Source organism: Danio aesculapii, chromosome 9 (genome assembly GCF_903798145.1).
Source record: "Danio aesculapii chromosome 9, fDanAes4.1, whole genome shotgun sequence".
Taxonomy (NCBI): Eukaryota; Metazoa; Chordata; class Actinopteri; order Cypriniformes; family Danionidae; genus Danio; species Danio aesculapii.
Window position 1 is genome coordinate 18,789,235 of NC_079443.1, and position 25,068 is coordinate 18,814,302.

Below are 25,068 nucleotides of genomic sequence, written 5' to 3' on the forward strand. Positions count from 1 at the left end.
AGATAGATAGATAGATAGATAGATAGATAGACAGACTTGTTTTACTTTTTCTCAGAGAAATTCGTGCTTCAGCTTCGCGGTGACTCTCTCTCGTCCCTTGCTTACGCACGAGTGTCTCTTACGAGCATCCTCGCTGAGCACCGTCACAGAGCTCTGACGCGATGGTTAGATGACAACACGGAGCCGTCGGTACATCAGCCTCCGCCCATCGCGTGCTTCCACAGAAACACCGACCGTGCCTCTGATGCGTGACCTGTTGACGCTCACTCTCGTGCGGCGCGCCGCGCTGCGCTTGTGTACCTGCCAAAATGGACAATTAAACAATCGACCTCAGCATGCCTACCTTTTATGGAAGTAAGGGAAAACTTGCAAGTGTTTGTTTCATGCTTCAGCACGCATCCCAGGTAAGTGTCATATTAAATCTGATGCTTTGTTGTTGACTGTTTTTCAGACAATCAAAACACGATAGGCACTGTTATTTATTTGATATTGATTCAGTTTAATATTATGTATAATATTATTATTATATTAGTTGTATAGGGTGCAGTCTAATATCTGTTGTTGTGAGGGTCTTTCAACTTTCTAAACAAAACCTAAATCTTTTTATTCGACTATATCTGTGATTTGTAAATATGTGGTCAATTGATAAATAACATCCGTGTTTATGTTTTGTTATTTTCCTTCCGAAAAGTGAAACAGAGCAGCGTACTGTTGCTATGGTTACCCTCACACACACTCTTAAAAATAGAGGATCTTAATAAGCATCGATGGTTCCATGAAGGACCTTTAACATCTATAGATCACCCTACAAAAGGTTTTTAAAGGTTCTTCACACTATGACAAAATGGTTCTTTGAAGAACTTTATACTTTAGAGATTCATTAGGCACCCCAAGGGTAATTTGCATTTCTGTGAAAAAGCCTGTTTATTTCTTCCTGGCAACTTTAACTTTGACAGCGCCTGTTTAACCTCATGTTGCGTTTTTAATTTTGTGGTCAAATGAAGTTTTTTAATTCACGTTTTACTTGAGGCGCAATGCTTGTGGAGGAGTGATAAATGTTGACAAAGCAGTATTTAAATGAATCACGCGCTCTAACAGAACTTCAGGGGTGTCATGCTTTTTGGTTTTGTCAGTTGAACTGTTTTCCGGTGCGAGTACCTCATAGCGCAACTTGGTGTTTTCGGTTTTGCTGTGCGGCGCGCGCATCCTTGATTAGGTGGTACCAAACATTCAAATTCAAATTTTTAAAAAGCTACTTCCTCTGTCACTCTGGAGAGCATCTTCACTCTGTCAAGGCAATCATCACCTGCCTCTCCTGCTGCTGTTACATCATGTTTGTCTCTGCGCCTTAGTATCTCAGTTTGGACTTCTCCACAGAGACCAGATGGCATCAAGGGGATTTTGCGCGCTGTCTGACTACAGGGCTCGCTTGTACTAATATTTATTGACGCATATGTGAGGATAATAGTAATTAAAAAACAAACAACATTGGAGAGACAAGCTGAAGATCAGTCTGAGCAGCTGCGGGCGCAAAGAGGACAAGTACTGAGTGAGTAAGGTTAAATACACACAATTAAGCTGCTGAACTTTGGGAATTTCTCTCTCTCTTATACCCACACACACACACACACTCATTCAGTCATGCAAACACAGTGGCTTCACAGATGACTCACTCTCAGTCATTCTGACGGCAATGAAGCAGGTGCTGTGGGGAAGGCTTATAATAAAACAAACAAACAAAAAAAGATCAGCAAAATGCATAGATATTCTGCAGCTGGCTGTGAGTCAGCCCCTACACTCAGAGCTTTTGAGGACACTTATGTACATTTCAGTTCAGCGCAGACGTCCATGGTGACATTTGTGTCACCAGCAGATGTGTGCAGATGTGCAGCATTTATTCAGCTGCAATGCAGGTGTGTTCTTAAGAGAGCTCATAACATGCACCATTACTGATTAGACGTTACCTGACTGTTCAGCTATTTTTCACACTGTTAAAAAATTCTTCCTGCCTCAATTTTTTTTAAATGAATCAAATTAACATTTCTAACTTAAATCAATCAAGCTCACTAAAATATGGAGTTCAACTTTGTATAGCTACAAATAAGTTCGTTGAAATCTGATTAATTTATTACGCCCACATGAAATCTGCCCCCACAAAAATACATTTCCAAAGAATTTTGAGCCCATCATTCAGTCTATTATTCATTCAATCATTCATTTTCTTTTCGGCTTAGTCCCTTTAATAATCTGGGGTCACCAGAGCAGACTGAAACGCCAATCTTATCCAGCATATGTTTTACGCAGTGGATGCCCTTCCAGCTGCAACCAATCAATGGAAACACCCGCACACACTCATACACACACATACACTACGGACAATTTAGCCTACCCAATTCACCTGTACCATCTTTGGACTGTGGGGGAAACCAGAGCACATGGAGGAAACCCACACGAATATGGGGAGAACATGCAAACTCCACACAGAAATGCCAACTGACCCAGCTGGAAACCAGCAACCTTCTTGCTGTGAGGCAACAGTGCTACCCACTGCACCACCGTGACGCCCTATTCGGCCTATCAATTTATGTAAATACATGCAATTCTGATGTGTGTAAAATACATTTCTTCAGTTTTTTCTATACAGTTCAGTATTATTATTTTATAATATGCAACCGTTTAGTTTATGTACAATACGGTTTGTAAAAAAAATACAAATGTATTGTCTTTTAGTGGATACCAGTTAGCTTTGTTACAATAAACAAGTGGTTCTAATGGATTTTGCTTGTAAATCTTAAATAAAAGTTACATTATTATTATTTTTATCTGTTAGGTATTCAGCTCCTATTAAATCACCTGCTTCTATTGTTATCACTCGATTGAATGAGCTTTATCAGTGGTTGTCAGCTCATAAATATGGGCCAGTACGGGCTTTCTGTGGCCTACTGGTAGGGTCTGAGGGCTGTTATCATCCATTCCAATGGTTAATCAGCCATACTAGGAGAGAAGACTCCAGCTCCAGATCTGTTTTTACATTACTGTGATGGTTAGGTTTAGGGTTGGGGTAGGGATCCCCCAAATCTTCCCATGCCATATGTCTGTTATTTTCTTTATACGTGTTGTTAAATTTCCATCTATATTTCAAGCAGGGCGCCGCTGGTATGGTGGGTTCCTTTGGGCCCCTATTAGTACCTCTGGGGGCCCCAAAACGGCGTGGGCCCTTAGAATCGTCCTAAATAATCCCCCTAGCAGTGCCCCTGACTTCAAACATTGACCACTTTTTAATAAATTTTTTGTTCTGATCTCAAGCCTAGGCAAAAAACTGAGAAAGCACCAATCAGAGGCCGCATTTTTATGATGTCATCATGTAGACTTCTTGTGAATTATTTTACAGTTTTTTTAAAAATACAAAATACAACACACTAAAGTATTTTGATACAAAATATTAATCCGTTTTCATCAACCCTATCAAATACAAATGACAAAATACTATTTTATATTTAAAATACGTATTTAAAAACATGTATCATACTGCCTATCCCTGCTGATAACCACTGATAATGCCCATTCAAACGAGTGATAACATTCAAATCAGCTGATTAAAATGATATATTATTTTATACTATATAAAAATATTCTGTTCAGAAATAGCAGATTCAGTTTGGTCCTGATCAGCCAGAACCTCAAACATCAGATCAGCCAGTCATTACCACAAAAACCCCTACTGTGTAAACACCTTCAGGTGCAAAACGTCATTGTACATTAAACATTGCACTTGTTTCTATTTGATTTGAGTGAGCAGCAGGTTGAGCACATCAGTTCCATTCAAAATACATCCTTAATGCTAATAGAATATTCAAATACAATAATCCCAGGAGCTCTGATCCACACTGCTGGCCACTTACAGTGCTTGGAATCACTGCTTATGCATAACTGCACTTAAAGGGCTATATAAAAAGAATTCTTTTAATTGCTTTTTTTTGTTGCCAATGCGTGAGCAGCTTGTAAAAAGTGTTCTAGGTCTAATGAAAGGCCGTATTTTTTAGTGAATGAACTGAAAAGTATGCAGTGTTTACATGTCCTCCAGGGAACCTCTGTTCAACTTGAAGCTAACGCTTATTATACAACGTGCAAGATCTCACCCCTGACAGTTGTCTTGCATTTTTGATATTGAGAGGAAAGCACACAGAATACATTCACATATTCATCTAAACATCGAGTGAATATATTAGTATGGAAGGATACACTGTTAAGGATTTCCTGCAGAATCTATAGTAACTTACTGTAAATCATTTACTGCAAAAATACTGTACATTACATTTACAGCACCATTTATCTTGCTGTATATGCATTTACAGTATTGTATATCTTTATTGAAGAATTTACTGTAATTTTCCCAATGCAACTTTAAAACACAGAAAACACACTGCATAACTTTCATACAGTAAAATACAGTTCATATTACAGTTAAATACTGTGTAATTTACATAAATTGTTAACAGTGTGCTCTCTTGATCAGTGATGCTCAAACTAGGACCTGTGGGCCAAAGTTGGCCTTCTGTATCCTCTGATTTGGCTCGCCAGAGGGAAAATGATTGGGAAGGGTTGGGGAATGACTTTAAAAAAGATTCTCATTTCTATTTTAATGTAAACTTTTGTTTGTTTGTTTGTTTGTTTGTTTTGTTTGTTTGTTTGTTTGTTGATAAATCAGATTTTTTTTAAATGTACATACTGTCATTTAACAAATAAGGAACAAAGTGGAAGACCTCACCGTGGAAATCAAGGCAAAGGCAGATTCAGCATGACTAGGTTGGCATTGAACTTAAAAAAACATTTAATGGTTTTATTGTAATAAGTTCATTAAAATAATATACATTTTCATACAATTAGAACACATTATTAAATACAGCAGAAGTAATTATTTTGCATTTATTTTTAAATATTATGAAATAAATTACCCATGGAAACCTTGATGTCATACAGTTTGCAATGTTTACTTTCGGCACAGAGCTTTCAATCAAGCTTGGATTTTGGTCCTTCATAAGAAAAAGTTTAGACACCCCTGCTCTTGATAATTGCTGTAATCATCCTAATAACTCTAGTAATTTAGGTGCTATTCAAATGAACATGTGAAGTCTACAAAAACAGACCCACATTTGACATGTAACTTTATTTTATTTAAAAAAGAGAAGGAAAATATTTATAATTATTTTGCAGATAATAATCAGTTCATCCGATTGTTACACTGTTAACAATTTCCTGTAGAATCTACAGTAACATACTGGCAGCAGTTCACCAGTACTTACTGTAAATCAATTACAGTAAAATACTGTATTTACAGTCACAGCACCATTATCTTCCTCTATGTGTATTTAAACAATTCTATATACATCTTTACTGTACAATATACAGTAATTTTCATTTAAAATACAGTAACATACCGTAAAACTATCCTACAGTAAAATACAGTTCATTTTACAGTTAAATTCTGTGTCATTTACAAAAATGATTAACAGTGTATGTTAAATTAAAACTAAGTGAAAATAAAAAACTATTATGAATTTATAAATATATTTTCTGTCTTTTTAGATTATTCCATAGAATATAAATGAAGTGAAAAGATCAGAGATGACAATAAAATGTTAACGTATCTTCCCTAATGTCCCTTTCATAATCAATTATATTTAATAATTCTGCCTTTACAGTGTATTTCTATTTATTTGACTAAGCACTTTTACATGTAAGTTCAAAGAGCAGATGTACTATATTCTGATTAATGTCTTGTTTCATGATTAATTACTAGGTTGGTCTGTTTGTTTTCACTTCACCCATTCCCCAGTTTAACATAGGCTGAAGGTTTTAGCAAATGTAAATGTGGTTTTCATTGTCAACGTTTTGATAAGCAGAAGAATTGTTCATATGCATTGTGCTTTAATATATGTGTGGGATCATCTCAGCACTTTTACAAAGAATCATTGCATTTCTAATCCATCTAGTGCATGCATAGAAGTGCAAATCTTTTTAAGGCTGCTGTTGTGGTCAATACTGCAGGCAGGCTATTTTTAGAAAGAGCATAACAAACGTCTTTGTGGGTGTCTATCTATTCAAAAAGTTTGGTAACACTTATAATAAGTAATGTTTTAACCACATATCAACTAGTAGTCAATATTAATATATTGCCAGCTTAATATATTATACATTTATATTGAGGCCGCCCTATTAATACTCTAATGAGAGTTCGTTGACCGACACTGTAAAAATATGTGTAAATTAGCGTTTTTTGCATTTAGTGATTCATGTCAATACTTTTATTAATATTTTAATAGATTAAAGTGATATATTGTCTGGGTTGGTATTGTATATTATGGTACAAAACCCTGGTAATAAACTGCCAGTACATTTTCTGTTATTTCTCTATTTCTCTATATATTTTTGCTTATACAAAACATTATTTCAAGCTACTAAAATGTCAATAAAATCACTTTGTGAAACTTTACAGTTGAAGTTTCAACATCAAAAGTCGACAGAGCAGAGATTACAGTTTTTCTTGATTGCTTTGTTGCAGCCGTCAACTGAAACTCTACATTTTCAAAACAGTTAACACGCAGGCCTAAACAGCGGCACTCATGGTCAAAATGACTTATTTTGCTTGCAAAAGCCTCTAACTGTCCCAAAACATTTAAAACATGCAACAAGAGCAAATTTTGCCTTCAAACAAATCACAAACAAGTATGAGCTCTTTCAATCAAGCATTACACAAACGGATAATAAATTAAAAATACAGAACTCAGTGTGAATCAGTGCACTATTGCTTGACATTGTAGCCTATTGCCAGTGCCGTTTGTTGTCTTTCAATGTAGGGTGTGCAAAAGTTTCCTTTTTGCAAAGAATTGGATCCAGAAATAAGAAATGCTTTGATTAAAATGTTATTGAATCCATGAGATTTTTCAAACTGCGGCTGAAAACTGAAATACTGTAAAAAAAATTATAAAAAAAAAAGAACCCAATTGAATACTGTAAATATTGCAGCAAACACATGTAAACCCAAATAAAGCAAAATCTATAAGGAGTATAAGACATAGCCACTATTGACCTCCTCCATCCATGCTGTCAAAGAACAATATAGATCTACCACCTTTTTTTATGTGGTTTGCAGACTGATTGCTAATTGAAGATTTGTGTGAAGGAGTGTCAAACCGGTGCTTTAGAGATTTCATACTCATCTTGATAGTTTCTAATAGTTAGGAATAGGATGGTTTCTGTTGGTTACCATAGCTAAAACAATGGGGTTTGGACTGCTTGAATGACGCCTGTGATAACTGTTTTGAAAAATGTTGGGGGAAATGTGTCAATCCAATGAGAGGGTTACACATTTGCAAGACATGTCTTCTGCTCTGCTGGATAGTGATGAGGAAAATGGAGTGAATCCTAGTTTCTTTAACCAAGTCAAAACAAACAAGAAAAACTGTAAGCTCCCATAATGCAACCCACAACCGTAAATAAACGGTAAACACTTCTAGTCTCAGTCATTTTGGTACATTTCTCAGATCAGAATTAAAATTCTTAAAACCACCTGTTTAATCTTCACTTTATTGTGTCAGTTGTGGACATCAGAAAATCAGTTTCTCATTCCTTTGAACAAGTTGCAAATGCTTTTGTACAGCCATGCAATTGATTGTGTGCAACTCTCTGCTCTTTCCTACATTATCAGTTGCTTATGTCAGGTTAATCAAAATGTATTTTTTATTTTTATTTTTTTGGCTTCTGTTGAATAGTCTCACCCCCATAACATTTAATCATTTGTTTATAGCATAAGTCTTAATATGCAAAATGGCTGAACAAGTTGTCATAATACTTCGTCATAATGAATTTTTCTATACATTTCCATTAGACTTTTTTTTTTAAACCGGTATACAATTAGTAAATTTCTCACATGTGAATCTTAAAAGAGACATTTCTACTTTTGTTTTGTTTTTTCTTTGTGTTATGCAGTGTTGTCTTTTCCTTTCTGTAACACAATGACATAATCTGCCAAGAAATGACAGTACAAAGAGCAAAAACAAAATAAAAAAACCCCATATTTTATATCAGAACACCTCTCCAGAGCACACACTGTTATATTGACAACATGACTAAGTACTTTTACTGTCTTATCCATACACAGTGACATAAGGACTTTTAATTCTGATGGAACTGACATGTTCATTGACACAGAAAATTTAGTCTTGAGATATGAACTAAGGATTTTGAATAAGAGACTCGCTTTTGCAGGTAATCCATGATGTTTTGCTATTGGTACATGTTGTTTTGAGAAATGCACTTACTGTTTTGCTAAATTTTAATTCTGATCTGAGAAATGTACCAAGCAACTGAGAACAAACTGTAATTAATGGATATTTTTTACATTGTATAACAATACAACAATACAATACAATACAATACTTTATTGTCAGACTTGCATCTGAAATTTTTCTTGCATAACAGCATGATAAATACTCCTCACAAAGAGACAAAGACATGCAAAAAAACAAAATAGTTTGTTTTACACATTATTCAGCTCCAAGACAGCCTGATGTACAAATGACTTTTTACTGTCACTTTATTAAAACTTGGCACTCTAAATCCACGATTAGACTTTAATGGTATAAATTATTCATTTAACACATGACCTGGGTTCGAAATGATGTTCCTGCCAACCTTGTCAAGTTCTTGTAATACGAACGGTCATATAATTTCTTAAGAGGCTTTCCTACTATCTTTGAACAGATTTTAATATATAGTAGATATAGTAGTAATTATGTATAGTTGCAATGTCTCTTCTTATAAGGGACCATCAAAAGAAAGTGTAAAAAATGCAGGTTTTAATTTTGTTACTGTTCAAATTGTAGAAATTCCACATTCACATTCTACGGTTATGAAATATTGACAATTGAGTAAATCCAGTGAATATTTTTGTTTATATGGATCTAATGTTTATAGAAGTCCAGCTCTGAGTCAAATAAAACCCATTTTATTAACCAAATACCTTCAATGGGTGTGACTGTACGTAATTTTAACACCTCCATCCAAATATTTTAATAATAAAATCATCATCATTTTTAAAAAATAAATTCTTGCATAACAATCAAATCAATCATAAAAAGTGATATTTGTTTCTATATTCTGTATGTTTAGTAGTTTTAATCAGTAAAAGCCTAAAAGGAGAGCGAGTTGTTTTTTATTATGAAGTGTTTGTAGATTGGCTCTGGTTGTTTCAAAGCATCTGAAGAGTGTTTTCAGACAGAAGAGTAAGAGGGACATGCTTAGAGATAGAGGGAGGCAGATCAGGGTCACCTGGGAAGCCTTGTTGTTGGAGGAGAGAGGTGAATCCTTAGTGACTGAAGGCGGCGAGAGAGATAATGAAGCAGGTGGACGAGTGGAAAGGCTCTGGAGGGAGGAGTGTGTTGTTGAAATATTGCTACAGGCTAGGAAAACGACTGATGTGTATAATGTATGTTTTTCTAGAAATATCTTGCTCAGCAGAAGATATACAACAGGATATATTGAACTGCAGTGCTACTAGAAATACTGGTGCTTATCCTATAGTTTGAAAGTGAAAGACTTGGGTAGTGTGTTAAGACTTCAAATGTGACCTTTGGTTCTTAACCTTTTGGATACAGTCATCTAACACTTTATGCTATGTTTTTTGAATATCACAAAATCTGATAATGTCTACAAAGTATGCATATGATAATTGAATTGTTTTAACAATTTCCTGTAGAATCTACAGTAACATACTGGCAGCAGTTCGCCAGTAACTTACTGTAAATTAATTACAGTAAAAAATACTGTATCGATATTCACAGCACCATTTATCTTGCTCTATGTGTATTTACACAATTGTATATACATCTTTACTGTAAAATATACAGTAATTTTGAAAAATGCAAACTTTAAAATACAATAACATACCCGTAAAACTGTCCTACAGTAAAATACAGTTCATTTACAGTTAAATACTGTCATTTACAAAAATCATTAACAGTGTGTATATTATACAGTGCAATTTATGTGTGTTAAAAATCTTTACATTTGTACTTTGTTCCTTTCTGCACAAACAGAGTGCACAGAGGTATGCAATTACATACTTTTACAGCCATGTATAGGACAACCTATCATAATGTTTGGAATGTACACTTTGATTGGACAAACTTTCTTCTTCCTATCTTGGTCCTATCTTCCACAAAGTGTTAAAATGCATATAAATACATTTGGACCACTTAATTTAATGACTAATATCAGGATGTAAAGAGACTTTCAACCAGCATAACAAAACTTATTTCTGAAGACAGTCTTCTGTTACATCTTGATCACGGTAACTATTTAACCGTGTTAGTCTAAAAAAGAATTGTTCATTATTGTAAGTAAAAAGCTTATACCAAATGCATAAATGGACTTTTATATCTGATCTAAGTGTACTATGCAGAACTATGCTGGTTTTGGATGAACTACCCAAAAGTGTTGCAAATATGGCCACAAAATGACTTTGCACTATGCTCAGATAGCTAATATAAATGTGATGCAGAAAAATAACTAAATCACTAAAATTAGTTAAGGTTCAATATTTAATAGGAATTTATATTAATCAAAATTCACTTTTACATGGTGTTTGAGTGATGTGTATCTACAGTCTCTTAACAAGCAGCATATAATAGTACAAATGCTCCACATAAATGATGCAGTGTCTAAAATGTGCTGTTCAAGATTCCCCCTACTGTGATGTCACAAACCTGCATTAGCACAGAATCATGTCAGAATCACTTCATTAAAGAAACGTGTTCTTCACAGTGCTCCTACAGGTCATGGAATTTCTGGAATTCATAGACTTTTTAAAGGTCTATTCCAGACATTTAAAGTCATGGAGTTCATACTTTTTGTCAAAGAAAAAATCAGATTAATGTGGTCCTAAAAAAGACTGATTTGGCAGTGAATTTTCTCAAAACAGATGCCAATATTTCAGCATTTGTTATTTTGTTTTGCTTTGAAAAATATACACAAATTTAGACAACTTAGTTCTTCATTACATTTTGACCTCAATCACAATTGGTCCTCTATAATTTATATAAAGGGAAAACTGAAAGATACAAAGAGAGAACATTTTTACCTCTTAATCATATTAAACCTCCTGCATTATATTTGATACATGAATGACTCTACATGATCAAAATAAACAAAACTGCTAATATGGGAAAAATAAATTGAGAAAAAATCGTGTTAGATTACTTTTTTGCAATCTACAGTATACGATGAACTTATAGCCTTGTTCAAATAGGCTTTGCTGAATGTGTGTTGCAATGATGCATCACAAGACGCATCTAAAGTGAATCACACAGCTGTGTGGCTTGTCTATAGCAACTCAAGGTATCGCACATTTCAATATGACAAATATAATGCAATTCAATATAAAACAATGCAGATGGTAGAGAAGGAATTTGACAGTGCCGTTGCTTGCCAAATGATATTTGCAGGAATTTAAAAAGTGCAAGCTTCTCTCTAAATTGTACGCCATTTGCTTAATTTTGTGTTAAATTCAACAATCACAGAATAGCAAGATTCCTGAGGGAAAATAACAGTTTCCTTCTTTTTTTATTCATCATAGTCATGAAAATTCACCTTTTTTAGTCAGGGAAAAGACATGCTATTTGGTTTAGAGTGGAACTCTGTCTTCATTTTTCTTTGGTAATTTGATTCACATTAACAGCATAGAAAACAGCAGGTACAATATTACTCCGCTGTCATTTAAATACACAGATCTAACATAACCTTCACAGATCTAATAATTCTTTCCCAGATGTTTGCGTTCACACCATAAGCAACTCTGTTAATGTGAACTTTGCGTGTTGTAACACAACCTTGCATGTATTTGACAGTTTAAGCGCACTTTCAAGAGTCTAAGGGAAGTTTTAATACTCACAGAATTTGCACCTTCTGACAGATGGCTTTACCTTCTTTTGAATGTGTGCACTCAGAACGTAGTGTGCTTAAGTCAGCTGACAAAGCTTTAAAATGCAAGCAGATATTAAACTTTTATGATGATGAAGAACTGCAGTGTCATATGAGCGCAGTAAAACAGGATAAAAGCAAAAGAGATGTTTTGTTCTTCTTCTTTTCTTGAGAGTGTCCAATTCAGAAACTAAATTGAAGCCTTCTTCAGGGATTGTGACACGTTTGGATTTAAAGAGACAGTGTTGTTTGCTGTGACTTGGTATACTAAATCAGTTAATAAAAAATAAAGCTTTACAGACAAAGTTTTAAGGACTGAGACTACTAAACAACATAGCAGGTCGTCGTCTTAACTATATACATTTTTCGGATTAGTTTTATTTATTTTACCTGCAATTATCAGTGCTCAATGGTTTGAACAATTTTAATACTTAATTACTCCCAAGGGCATTTATATCGAAGTTGATATTCAGCCGCACTAACAAAACTCCAGTCCGATCGATTCTCCACTATCTTCTTCCGTAGCTCAAATCCTCTCCATGTCCACCTTTACTTGATTCCACCATCTTTGTTTCAGTATTCCACAGGTCATCTTCCTTTAGGATTAGATTTTCATCACCTTCTTCAGTCGGCATTCTTCTCCTCTCCTCAATACATGTCCAGCCCATCGGATCTTCTAAACTTTATTTCACTTATTATGTCTGCACTATTGAAGAGGTCCCTAATCTATATTGTCTTTCCTTCTCCATTCTCCTTGTTCCCAAGTAGGCCCTATATCTTATAAAGTAGTATATCTTTCTTATTACTTTATTTATTCTTAAGCTTTTTCTCTTCTTTCTTTCTTAGTCTCCATGTCTCAGATCCATGCAGTATTGCTGGGCAAATGATTGATGTGTGTAGTCTAATTTTTGTTCTATGTGACAAGGATTTTGATGAGAGTATTCGGTTGCATGCACACAAACATTTATTTGCTGAGTTTATCCTGCTTTGTATCTCTGGTTCTTCGGTATTCTGATTTTATATGATTACTCCAAGGTATTTCAATTGGTTAACTTGTTGTCCCACAATTTGTAGAGCTCCTTTTCTTTGATTCTGGTTCTGTGTAAAATGCATGTCGTTTTTGTGTCATTGTCTTTAGACATATTATGTCTTCAGACCAATACTAGTGCATGCAAAAGATTTCACAGAATGCTCAAGTTGATCACACACAGCTTTGTCCTGCTGACCAACATACAGCTTTTGGTTTGAAACATGCAGTTCATATATCACTACACTTCTGATAACACAAAATGGCCCTTTTGCATGCAAATTGTGCTACAATTGTGTATTTTAGGTAGGTCATTCTCAGGTTCAAAGCATGAGTATTGTATTTGTGAGGTGATGAAAATATTGAAATTAAGAACATATTGCTGTTTGACCATTCTTACTCTACTGAAACTGCAACTTTGTCTCATCTGCAAGCTTGACCAAAATTAGAAAGAAAGGATGAACAGTTTTATTGATTTATGTTGCCTTTACAGTGCTCAGCATATTTAAGTACACCCTTCACATATCTATCTTTTAAATTCATATTTTAATGGGAAGCTGTACAACATTATATCTGTCATATACATGAGATATAGCCAAATCTGGAGCTTATCTTTCCAAAAACTAGTACACCCAAATGTATATGTTATAGAAAATGTTAAATACAAATTTTACAAAAGAGGAAATCAAGAGAAGCAACAACAAAAAAGAAGAAGAAAAAAATGTAGTTGAAATTTTGTAGGTTGTAATATTTTTTGCAATATTTAGTTTGAAATGAATTGCATTGTCTTTCAATTTCTAAATATGTTTGGTGACTAAAATATGATTTTAATAAATATATCTGTTTAATAAATCTGTTTTGTTTAAATGCACCATAATACATTGCCTATAATCACTGAGAAATGGAGAAAAATATTCATTTTCAAAATGGGCTGTACTCAATTATGCTGAGCACTGAATGTTTCACTGGCCAAATTAGCAATCATGCTGGATTTGCAATCCTAATGCAGAATCATTCAAAATCAAATATACCACTGTAACATGTTCTACTGACAGTCAGTCATGCATCATTTATTTTAAAAACTGAGAAGGTTTTACACTCATATAAATGTACGTCGTTGACTCATGAGCATTTCATTTTAGCTTGTAATGAGTGAAAGACTGTACATCTGTTTCCCTAATGATTATCGAAGTTGATAACCTTTTTCATAAGCTTGTTTCCTGTTCTGTGCAAAACACAAACTTTCTTCTCTCTCTCTCTCTCTCTCTCTCTCTCTCACACACACCAAAACAGATGCAGATTACACAATAACTGTTTTTTATTTAAACTGTTTTAAACTCTTTTCTTTTCAATGCTTTTAAACACACACATTATAATAAATGTCAATAACTTCTGCAATTCTGAAAACCTTACAAATACTGTAACTCCTTCTGTAATAACTGCAGTGTTTGGTCATCGAGTCTATTTACAATGGATGTTTAGTAATATACTGCATCAAACTGAAACCTTACTTCTCCAAACCTGCTGCAATTATGAGTAAAACTCAGAAAATGACATTTTTGGTGGTTACTGGAATTTCAAATCAATACCACTGCCAGTATGTTGGATGTAATTTAATGGGGTGTTCTGTGTGTTTAAACTTTTGTTGATCCTAAGAAAGAAAACATGGTTTGGTACAAAATGCAGATGATAAATGATGTGAATTTATTAAAAAAACCTCTGTAATGATTTTATGTTCCAAAACACATCAGCGTCATCACAGACACCGCAAATTTCCTCATCAGATTTAACCTATGCATACTTTGAATGCATATTAATGCATACTTTTAATGCAGGTTATTGGATTAAGATAAATCTGCATGAAAATCCCATCATTGATGCACAACAGCAACAACAAAAACTCATAACAACAGAACATGTGATTGGATTACCAGTGGATCAATCTCGATGCACACCATCCTAAAATATTGCTTTAGTCTTGTGTGATATCCAAGAAAAATGTGATGTGCTAAATAATGCAATATTCTATGTGCGATACAATACTTGAAAAAATTGTAAACCCGACATATGTCATATGGTTTTTTGATTAGCTAATTAGGGCGACGTGGTGGCGCAGTTGGTGGTGCTGTCACCTCACAGCAAGAAGGTGGCTGGTTCGAGCCTCGGCTGGGTCAGTTGGCATTTCTGTGTGGAGTTTTAATGATCTCCCCGTGTTCGTGTTGGTTTCCTCCGGGTGCTCCGGTTTCCCCCACAGTCCAAAGACATGCGGTATCGGTGAATTGGGTGAACTAAACTTAGTGTATGAGTGTGAATGAGAGTGTGTGGGTGTTTCCCAGTGATGGGTTGCGGCAGGAAGGGCATCCGCTGCGTAAAACAGATAAGTTGCTAGATAAGTTGGCGGTTCATTCCGCTGTGGTGACCTCAGGGACTAAGGGACTAGGCCGAAAAGAAAATGAATAAATGAATCAGCTGATTAACATCTGTTTGAGTTTCAATTCAGTTTTCTATACATTACCTGCACTCTCTCCTTTGTCACTTCCTTCATTTCTTCTATTAACATTTTGAAACTTACAACCTGGTTTTAATACACCAGCGCAAAAATTGAATACTCGTCATTTTTCACCTTAATAATTTGATCGGGAGTGTACAAACAGCTTAATAAATTCACATTATTTCAAGGAAAAGATAGCATCACAAAAACAAAATAGATGATATAATCATGTAAACAATCCAAAACATAAATTAATTAATGTCACCACCAGTTTGTCCTGCTGGTATATCATATCAAACACAATCAGAAAAACAAAAACTCTTGAAACAAACTTAAGTTATTATCTTATTATTTTCCTAAAATGGCTCACCATTGAACAAGAAAACCAGCATGTTCACTCAGAGATGTGAGTTGAAATGAAACATTTCCTGATGTGCTGAAAAGTCTTTTCATTTACAAAAATCACTCATTTATGGCAAACCATTGCAATATTAATTTATTCTAAAAACTGGCAGCTGTGGTTGCCAGAATTTGACCTATATAAATAGAGTAGAAAAATGTTATAGTAAAATACTGTCTTTTTAATTTATACAATGTTAATATTTCTACATATTAAAAACTTTACATCTACATGTTGTACCTTTTTTAAATACAGACGAAAAAACGACTGACAGCAGGTGCTGCTAAAAGCTCACAAAAAAGTCAAAACAAACAGCTATTTTTTATAGCAGTGAAGCATATTTAAATGTGTAAGGCACTCTGTGTCATTCACACAACACCATGATGGTAACACTCAGCACAAGGTTAATGCAATAAACAGTGTTTAACAACATTAGATGCACACGAGAGATGCTTTACAGAACTCACATACATTGAAAATAAAAGCAGGCCACAAATGATCACGGAGGATGATCTCCGAGTGGTGGTCTCCAAAATTAAACCGAGATTGACTTGATTGTTAAGATTGTAGTTAAGATTGACAAGATTGTAAACATTGTGCCTAGTCTCATTAGTGAGGTTAATTAAACAAATTAATAAATGACTATCAGAAAATGATATGGTACACACACAAATAAACAACAGCGATGTTTTCTGTTTGCTCAAACTACTTATTTAAATTCCCGAAAATGATACCAATAAACAAAGATGATTACTGGTATAATCTTGACATTTATTTTCAAAATCCCAAACATTAAGATTGTAAGATCTTTACTTTCATTTTGAGGTATTTGTTGTATAGATTGCACCTTGTTTCTTCATTTTCCTCATCACTCCACATAATGTCCACATCTGAGATCTTTCCATCTGCTATATGTTCTAGAATTTCAAGATATGTATATTCTGCATATGAAATTGTTTCAGCAATGAATCAGTACATTGATGTAGTTTTTCATCAAACATATTTGAAAAAACCCTCTAAAACATGCAATCTTACAAAAGATTTTAAGCTTTAATTAGTAAGTGTAATTGGGCAACACGGCGGCGCAGTGGGTAGCATGTTCGCCTCACAGCACGAAGGTAGCTGGTTCAAGCCTTGGCTGGGTCAGTTGGCATTTCTGTGTGGAGCTGGCATGTTCACGTAGGTTTCCTCTGGGTGCTCCGGTTTCCCCCACAAGTCCAAAGATATGCACTATAGATGAACTGAATAAGCTAAATTGTCCGTAGTAAATGTGTGACTGAGTGTGTATGGATGTTTCCCAGTGATGGGTTGCACCTAAAAGGGCAATCCGCTGCGTAAAACAAATGCTGGATAAGTTGGCGGTTCATACCGCTGTGGCGACCCCAGATTAATAAAGGGACTAAGTGAAAAGAAAATGAATGAATAGTAAGTGTAATCCGTCTTTTTTACAAACAATCTATGAAATATTGTCAAACATATCAATAAATCTTAAGAAAAACATTGTAAATGCGGCTTACGTCTGTGTCTGGAGTAAAGTAATGCCATGCTGCTTTTCAGTGTAGTGGATTTTTTTCAAATTACAACATTCAGAGCCTTACCGTCCTTTGATAGGATGATAATCGTCCACTCTCATGGACTGCAAGCTTCAAATTAGATGAAATGCTCAGGAACTACAAAAAACCATGGGCTGATATATGTGATGTCCATTGTAATGGACACAGGGTCCGAAGAGGTTAAAATGAGCTGAAACAATTCAATTCTTGAGAGTTTTTTTTTGCGACAACTTAATTGTTTTATGTTCAATCTAGTAATTTGTGAAAACTAATAAGCTAACCCTAATTCCTTCATGTTGTCCCAACACAAATTGATTGTCTGGAACCCAGCATTTTTTACAGCGTTAGACTGTTTGCAGTTTTTATGTTGTATGCTCATGTTTCGTTTTACTTCACACAGAGGATTGAACATCTGTTCTGACCCACAAAACATACACGAATTGGTCACTTATCAGATAATACATATCAACGCGCGCGTAGGGTTAAGAATGCAGGGGGTGAAGTGTGAACCGCGGTGCGCCAAAGGGAGGATGCGCGCTTACTTTATCAGTAGTGCCTGGACGCAGCCGCTCCAGCAACCTGCACAGGACGACCCCATCCTTCAGCGAAGCCTGCAGAAATCCATCGGGGTCCGAAATAGTCTTTTTCGGTGATTCCAAAACCCCGAGGGTAATGAGCCAAGTAACCGTTTGTTCCGCCGGATTCATGGCCACACCAGCAAGGTCGACGCTCACTGTATTATGACTGTAATGGGGCAAAAATCAGGCTGTCTGTTATTAACCAGTCGTTGAACTGGGCACCATTTTCTCTAAAACGGGATATTTGAAGGATGGCTCGTTATACGGCGCTCCATGGAGATGAGTAATGCTATCCCCTCGCTCCCATTTCCTTTTATTCCGACAAGCTGTCAAACGCCTTTCTCTGGAATACAGTCACAGCGCAGTAAAGCTGCATCTTCCGGCAGATGACATCACAGCATAGACAGCCGTATGTGACCAGTCGCCTTCGCGTCCTGCTTAACATGTGTGTGTGTGTGTGTGTGTGTGTTTCTACTCTACATTCACTGCTCTGTGCCTGATAAATGTGGCATAACGGAAAGATCTGTTATACATGTGTTTATGCTTTGCTTTCATTAGAGATTTAATAGTTAAATGTGTGTGTGCGCGCGCATATATATATATATATATATATATATATATATATATATATATATATATATATATATATATATATATATATAATCATGCAGCTATATAGCTTATTGTTTTATCAAACTAGTGTAGTTTCTGTGTGGTCCGCAGGATGGCGTGCTTTGACATAACATTTGAGTATGATATGCTTTGCCTTCTAGTAGTGATGGTTTGTTCTGCAGACTATCGGGGGAAAATACAGCTTAAAACGGCTAATAATTTTAACCTTAAATGATTTTTAAAAAATTAAAAACTGCTTTTATTCTAGCTGAAATAAAACAAATAAGACTTTCTCCAGAAGAAAAAAATATCAGACATACTGTGAAAATTTCCTTGCTCTGTTAAACATCATTTGGAAAATATTTGAAAAAAGGAAATCAAAAGGGGGCTAATAATTCTGACTTCAACTGTATATATAATGTTTGTTAGCATTGGCCAAAGTTGATTAACTGAAGTCACACCACAGCGACAGCCAACAGAAAATTCTTCTTGGTCTTAAAGCCTTTTTCAATGGGTTATTTTCATTTATTTATGATGGCATAGCAGTCAAAATAGGACAATGAGCTCATGTACGGGACAAATTCTGCACCTTTGTCAAAGGGGTGGGTCTTCTGAATTACCCGATCCATCCCCACCCCCGCTCCTGGCTATGGGCCTGATTAGCGTATCAGAATTGGGAGAAAATATAATTTCAAAGACTTTAAGTATGGCAAGCTTATTCATGATGGGCTTTTTCACACTCTATAGGCTGAAATGGCTATTTTAGAAACTGCTGATCTGCTGGGATTTTCAATCTCTAGGGTTTACAGAGAACGATCTGAAAAAGAAAATATCCAGTGAGCTGCAATTCTGTGGGGGAAGTGTCTTGCTGATGCTGGAAGTCTGGGCAAAATGGACAGTTCAGGCTTCAAAGAAAGGCAACAATAATTGAAATAACCATTACTTTCAAATAAGGTCTTGAGAAGACACAAATGTCAAATTTTAAAACAGCAGAAGAGCACATCACTGCCACTCTTGCCAGCAAAGTGAAGGAAACCAAGATTGAACAAAAGGTTGCCTGAATCTTGATTTCTGCTGCAACATTTGCATGGTATTGGTTTAGAGTTTGGCATAAACAGCATTACAGTATATATCCATCTTGCTTTGTATATCAACAGTTCAGGTTGATAGTGGTGTAATGGTATTGGGGATATTTTTTGGCTTGCTTTTGAACACTTTAGTACCAGCTGAGTACCACAACCTCTCTTGTATTCTTACTGACCACGTCCATCCCTTTATGACCACAGTGTATCCATCCTATCATGGCTACATCCATCTGGATGCCATGCCGCAAAGCTCAAATCATCTTAGCCTGGATTCTTCAACTTGAACCTGAGTTCATTATACTCAAATGGCCTCAACAGCTCTCAATCCAACAGAGCAGCTTTGGTTTGTGGTGAAACAGGAGATTCACATCATGTATACCCGGCAAACCTTCAGCAACTATTTGATGCAATCATCTTAATATGGACCAAATTCATATTTCTTGTTTAGTCATCACTTTAATAATTAAGCAGTTTGAAGGCAAAAAGGTCCAGTGCGAGGTAAAGTGAATTCAACAATACTATAAGATGTAAAATTCTCACAACCCATCAAGCTACTCATCTATTCCCCACTAATCCCTCCAATCCACTAAATATTGTGATTACTTTCATATCCGAGGGTTATTCTCCTATTGCACAAATTAGACTTTGGGCATAAAACACTTGGCATAAAGAATAATTACAAAATGTGTTGGTAATACATACTTTCAACATTGTTTGGAAAAGCACAAGTAAGACAAGAGAGGCATTAATGAAAAAATATTTGCCTGGCATTTTGCATCTGGGAAGGTTGGAAAGTGATTTTATGCCTCTCTGTGATCGTATCATTAAGATAATTGAAGATTACAAAAGGTAAAATCAAGTAGAAGTAGGTGTGCGCTGAGCCTGTACATTTTCCATGTTCAAGCATCAATGTAATGTAATGTGTATTTATAAAGTGCATTTATTGTGTAATGCCATACACCCAAAGCGCTTCACAATCATGGGGGGGGTCTCTCTCCACACCACCACCAGTGTGCAGCATCCAATTGGATGTTGCAATGGCAGCCACAGGACAACAGCGCCAGTGCGCTCACCACACACTAGCTATTGGTTGAGAGACAGTGATAGAGCCAATTTAGTGGATGGGGATGATTGGGAGGCCATGATGGGTAAGGGTCAATGGAGGGTATTTAGCCAGGACACCAGGGTTACACCCCTACTCTTTATGAAAGTAGCCATGGGATTTTTAATGACCACAGTGAGTCAGGACCTCGGTTTAACGTCTTACCCGAGAGAGACGCTCACTGACAGTATAGTGTCCCCATCACTATACTGGGGCATTAGGACTTACACAGGTTGAGAGCCCCCTGTTGGCCTCACAAACACCACTTCCAACAGTAACCTAGTTTTCTCCATGTGGACTCTCATCCAGGTACTGACCAGGCTCAGCCCTGCTTAGCTTCAGTGAGTAACAGGTCTTGGGCTGCAGGGTGATATGGCTGTGTTTCAAACTTGATGCAACCGATAACAAGTGCATAGAGATAAAGAGAGGTGTGAAGTGGGCTCACTAGGGCTTATTGAAAACCCGTCGAGCTGCAGCATGCAGAATACTATTGCAATAGTCCAGCATATAAATGACTTTATATCTACTGTATGACTCAGTTAGTAGCAAATTATTAATGAAGAAGTGCTGAGTAATGCATGCGCATTCAGAGTAGTTAAGTTTCTCATCTAGGCTAGAGTGCTCATGATGGAACTAAAAGCAAACCTGTGTTAACCACTGGATGGTATAAACTACCTTTTTTCTTTTCCAGTTAACTACTCACTCCTGCTCCCTTCTGAATCATCTGAACAGCTACCTTGAGGAATCTGAGTTCCCAGTGGGTCACCATGGATACCGGTAGAGGTTCAGACTCATCTCAGGAGTCAGAGGAGGAGAGAAGGAGCCCCGCTGCGGCTGGCAGGGCAGAACGTCGTGTTTTAACAGCAATGCCATGGGACTACCCACAATCCCCCAGATACACCATCTCTAGTAGCTGTAACTAAGGATGCCCTTGCTGTGATCTCCTCTCAGAGCACTCTATAGGCGGGCCCTCTCCCCCTTGAATTTCTTTAAACATTTTGATTTAATTTTGCATTGCAGTATTCTGACCATGGGTTACTTACCCGTTTTGGTTTGACAAGTGACCTTTTTATTTGCATTTGAACTAAAATGACTGATTGTAAATACCTTAGTGTCACAATCTTAACAACAACACCTGCTCAATCACACTGGCACTGCAGCAAGTGTAAATGCTACGCTAAGTGTATAAAAGACACAATTGGCATCCAAAATCACCTACTAGAATAAGTACTACATTTGAAATTGAAGTATGATTTTAAGTCTATAGTATGACTTTGAGAAGTATGAATGAAATGTCACTAAACTTGGGTCAGACTCTTAGGAGGCTAGAAACAGCATGCTAAAAAACAGCATAATGTATAATCAAGTAGAATGTTAAAACATGTTAGACATGTAGAAGCAATGCTAACATGCTACTTCATATTACTATAGTGTTAATGTTAGATATTTGCTAGCATGGTGTTAAAACATTTTAAGATGTTACAGCTCATTAGCCATGTGTGGAAACATGTTAGCAACTTTTTAATGCATGTTAGCATAATGTAAAAACATTTAAAGTGTAGTAACATGATAAAAATATGCTAGTAAAAAGCTGTTTGCTATATTTATTGGTGAAATGTTAAGCCTATTTATATACCAGCATATATGTTAAAACATTTTAGCCATGTTGAAACATAAAGCTAAAACATGTTCATGCATGTTAGAAACAAAGTAGCATGGTTAAACATGCTAGCAACATGCTAAATGTTAAAATGTTTACTATTTACTTACTCCCAGGGCGTTTATATCGAAGTTGATATTTGGTCACACCATGTTGGTGTTTCATAACATCAAATATTTAGGAGGTGTGTTGTTAGCTCAATGCTCAACCCCCAACCTGGAGGACCAGGACATACACACACTATGGACAGTTTAGCTTACCCAATTCACCCATGGTGCATGTCTTTGGACTTGTGCGGGAAACCAGAGCACCCAGTGGAAACCCACGTGAACACAGGAAGAACATGCAAACTCCACACTGAAATGCCAACTGACCTAGCCGGGGCTCGAACCAGTGACCTTCTTGCTGTGAGGCGACAGTGCTAGCCACTGTGCCACCCAAAATGTTAACAATTTTTTTTTTAACAAATTTATAACACCTTAGCTATGTGTTATAATGTTAGAAGCATGCTGGTGACCTTGAAGATAACAAGTAAACATTGTGGTAAAACATCAACACATAGCAACACCATGTTAATACATTTTTTCTCTTCCTCGAAAACACGTGTACATTACAGAAATGTCTATTTGTGCTTACCTCTGCTAGACATGTTTTTAGACTTTATGCTCATCTCCAATATGAGATAACTGAAATGTAAAATCAATCTTTAGACTTTGTCTTTATTTCTTTCATACTTTAAATTTCACCCTATAGGTTAGCTACTTACAGCTTACACAAACGTTCAGACAAGGCTTTGTCAGACTTCACGTTGCTATATTTGCTGTACCTTGCAATTGTATGAGTGTTTTCCCTCTTAACAGTGTTTATCTGCTCTCTTTTGTGTAGTAGACACAAATACACACTCGGGCATGTAATTTTGTCATTTTTTTTTCTGGTAAAAGATTTAGATTTAAATGAGCTTCACTGATTCATTTTAGTCCAATTTCTCCACTTCTGTATAATTTGTATTTTTTAATACTGCCTGCAATATGCAATAACATTACTGGTTTCATACTTATACTGCCTCTTTTTCACACACCACTTGCTTTTTCACGGTTTCAATCTATTTTTGATTATTTTCTCCCTGCAGGTGCAGCTTTCTGTCTCTCTCTCTTCCGAGAGTGAGTAATAACTGAGAGGTCATAAGAAGAGCATCCTGTTTGAGTAATGAACCATGACTATATGAGGGGAGGATAAGCAGCACATCTGGGCCAGCCCTATCATCTCTAAATGCAGATAAAGACAAACATTGTGCAAAATGAGTTGCAAACCACTTCAAATCATGCAGGCTGATTAGCAGGTTATGACTTTTCTAACAGACAGGCAAATGTTAACTTAGACTAAGAAAAATGTTCTTGGACTTTGAGGGAATGTGTTTTTTATATCAGACACACACAGTGCAAAATAAAAAGAATTTAATACAAACTTCAAGCTGGCCTGGAAGACTTTTTTTTTTGGGGGGGGGGGTCATTTTGGACAGCTTATTTGGTCCGCCTACGTTTTTGAATAGGGTTGTGTGAGCTTATATCAGGAAGACAAACAAATGGGTTGTGTGTGGCTCTACATAAACATTTACATGCTTAATAAACTTGTATTGCATTTGCTTTCATTTTAGTGAACTGAAGCAAAAGGAGTTGTTGAACTAGAGATCCGTGAGTGTATCTCATAATCTGAGCACACATTCATACACGCCTGGAAATTCAGTGGAAATCCTTTCTATAGAGATTATCTCCCTTAAAAGCCACATCTGATTGACAGACAGACAGACAGACAGACAGACAGACAGACAGACAGATAGATAGATAGATAGATAGATAGATAGATAGATAGATAGATAGATAGATAGATAGATAGATAGATAGATAGATAGATAGATAGATAGATAGATAGATAGATAGACAGACTTGTTTTACTTTTTCTCAGAGAAATTCGTGCTTCAGCTTCGCGGTGACTCTCTCTCGTCCCTTGCTTACGCACGAGTGTCTCTTACGAGCATCCTCGCTGAGCACCGTCACAGAGCTCTGACGCGATGGTTAGATGACAACACGGAGCCGTCGGTACATCAGCCTCCGCCCATCGCGTGCTTCCACAGAAACACCGACCGTGCCTCTGATGCGTGACCTGTTGACGCTCACTCTCGTGCGGCGCGCCGCGCTGCGCTTGTGTACCTGCCAAATGGACAATTAAACAATCGACCTCAGCATGCCTACCTTTTATGAAGTAAGGGAAACTTGCAAGTGTTTGTTTCATGCTTCAGCACGCATCCCAGGTAAGTGTCATATTAAATCTGATGCTTTGTTGTTGACTGTTTTTCAGACAATCAAAACACGATAGGCACTGTTATTTATTTGATATTGATTCAGTTTAATATTATGTATAATATTATTATTATATTAGTTGTATAGGGTGCAGTCTAATATCTGTTGTTGTGAGGGTCTTTCAACTTTCTAAACAAAACCTAAATCTTTTTATTCGACTATATCTGTGATTTGTAAATATGTGGTCAATTGATAAATAACATCCGTGTTTATGTTTTGTTATT

The 25,068-nt window shown here is 36.1% G+C and overlaps 1 protein-coding gene across 2 annotated transcripts in view; it reads left to right on the forward strand.

Moving 5' to 3' along the window:
* The first annotated feature begins 335 nt into the window (after window positions 1–335).
* aff3 (AF4/FMR2 family, member 3) overlaps window positions 336–25,068 on the forward strand; it is a 60,492-nt gene continuing 35,759 nt past the window's right edge. Inside the window, exon 1 of one of the 2 annotated variants that reach the window (XM_056465124.1) lies at window positions 336–404. In XM_056465124.1, coding sequence (XP_056321099.1) covers window positions 336–404 — 69 coding nt within the window. Of the gene's footprint in view, window positions 405–24,762; window positions 24,796–25,068 lie in introns of those variants that run through there. The other variant, XM_056465125.1, reaches the window with a different exon arrangement.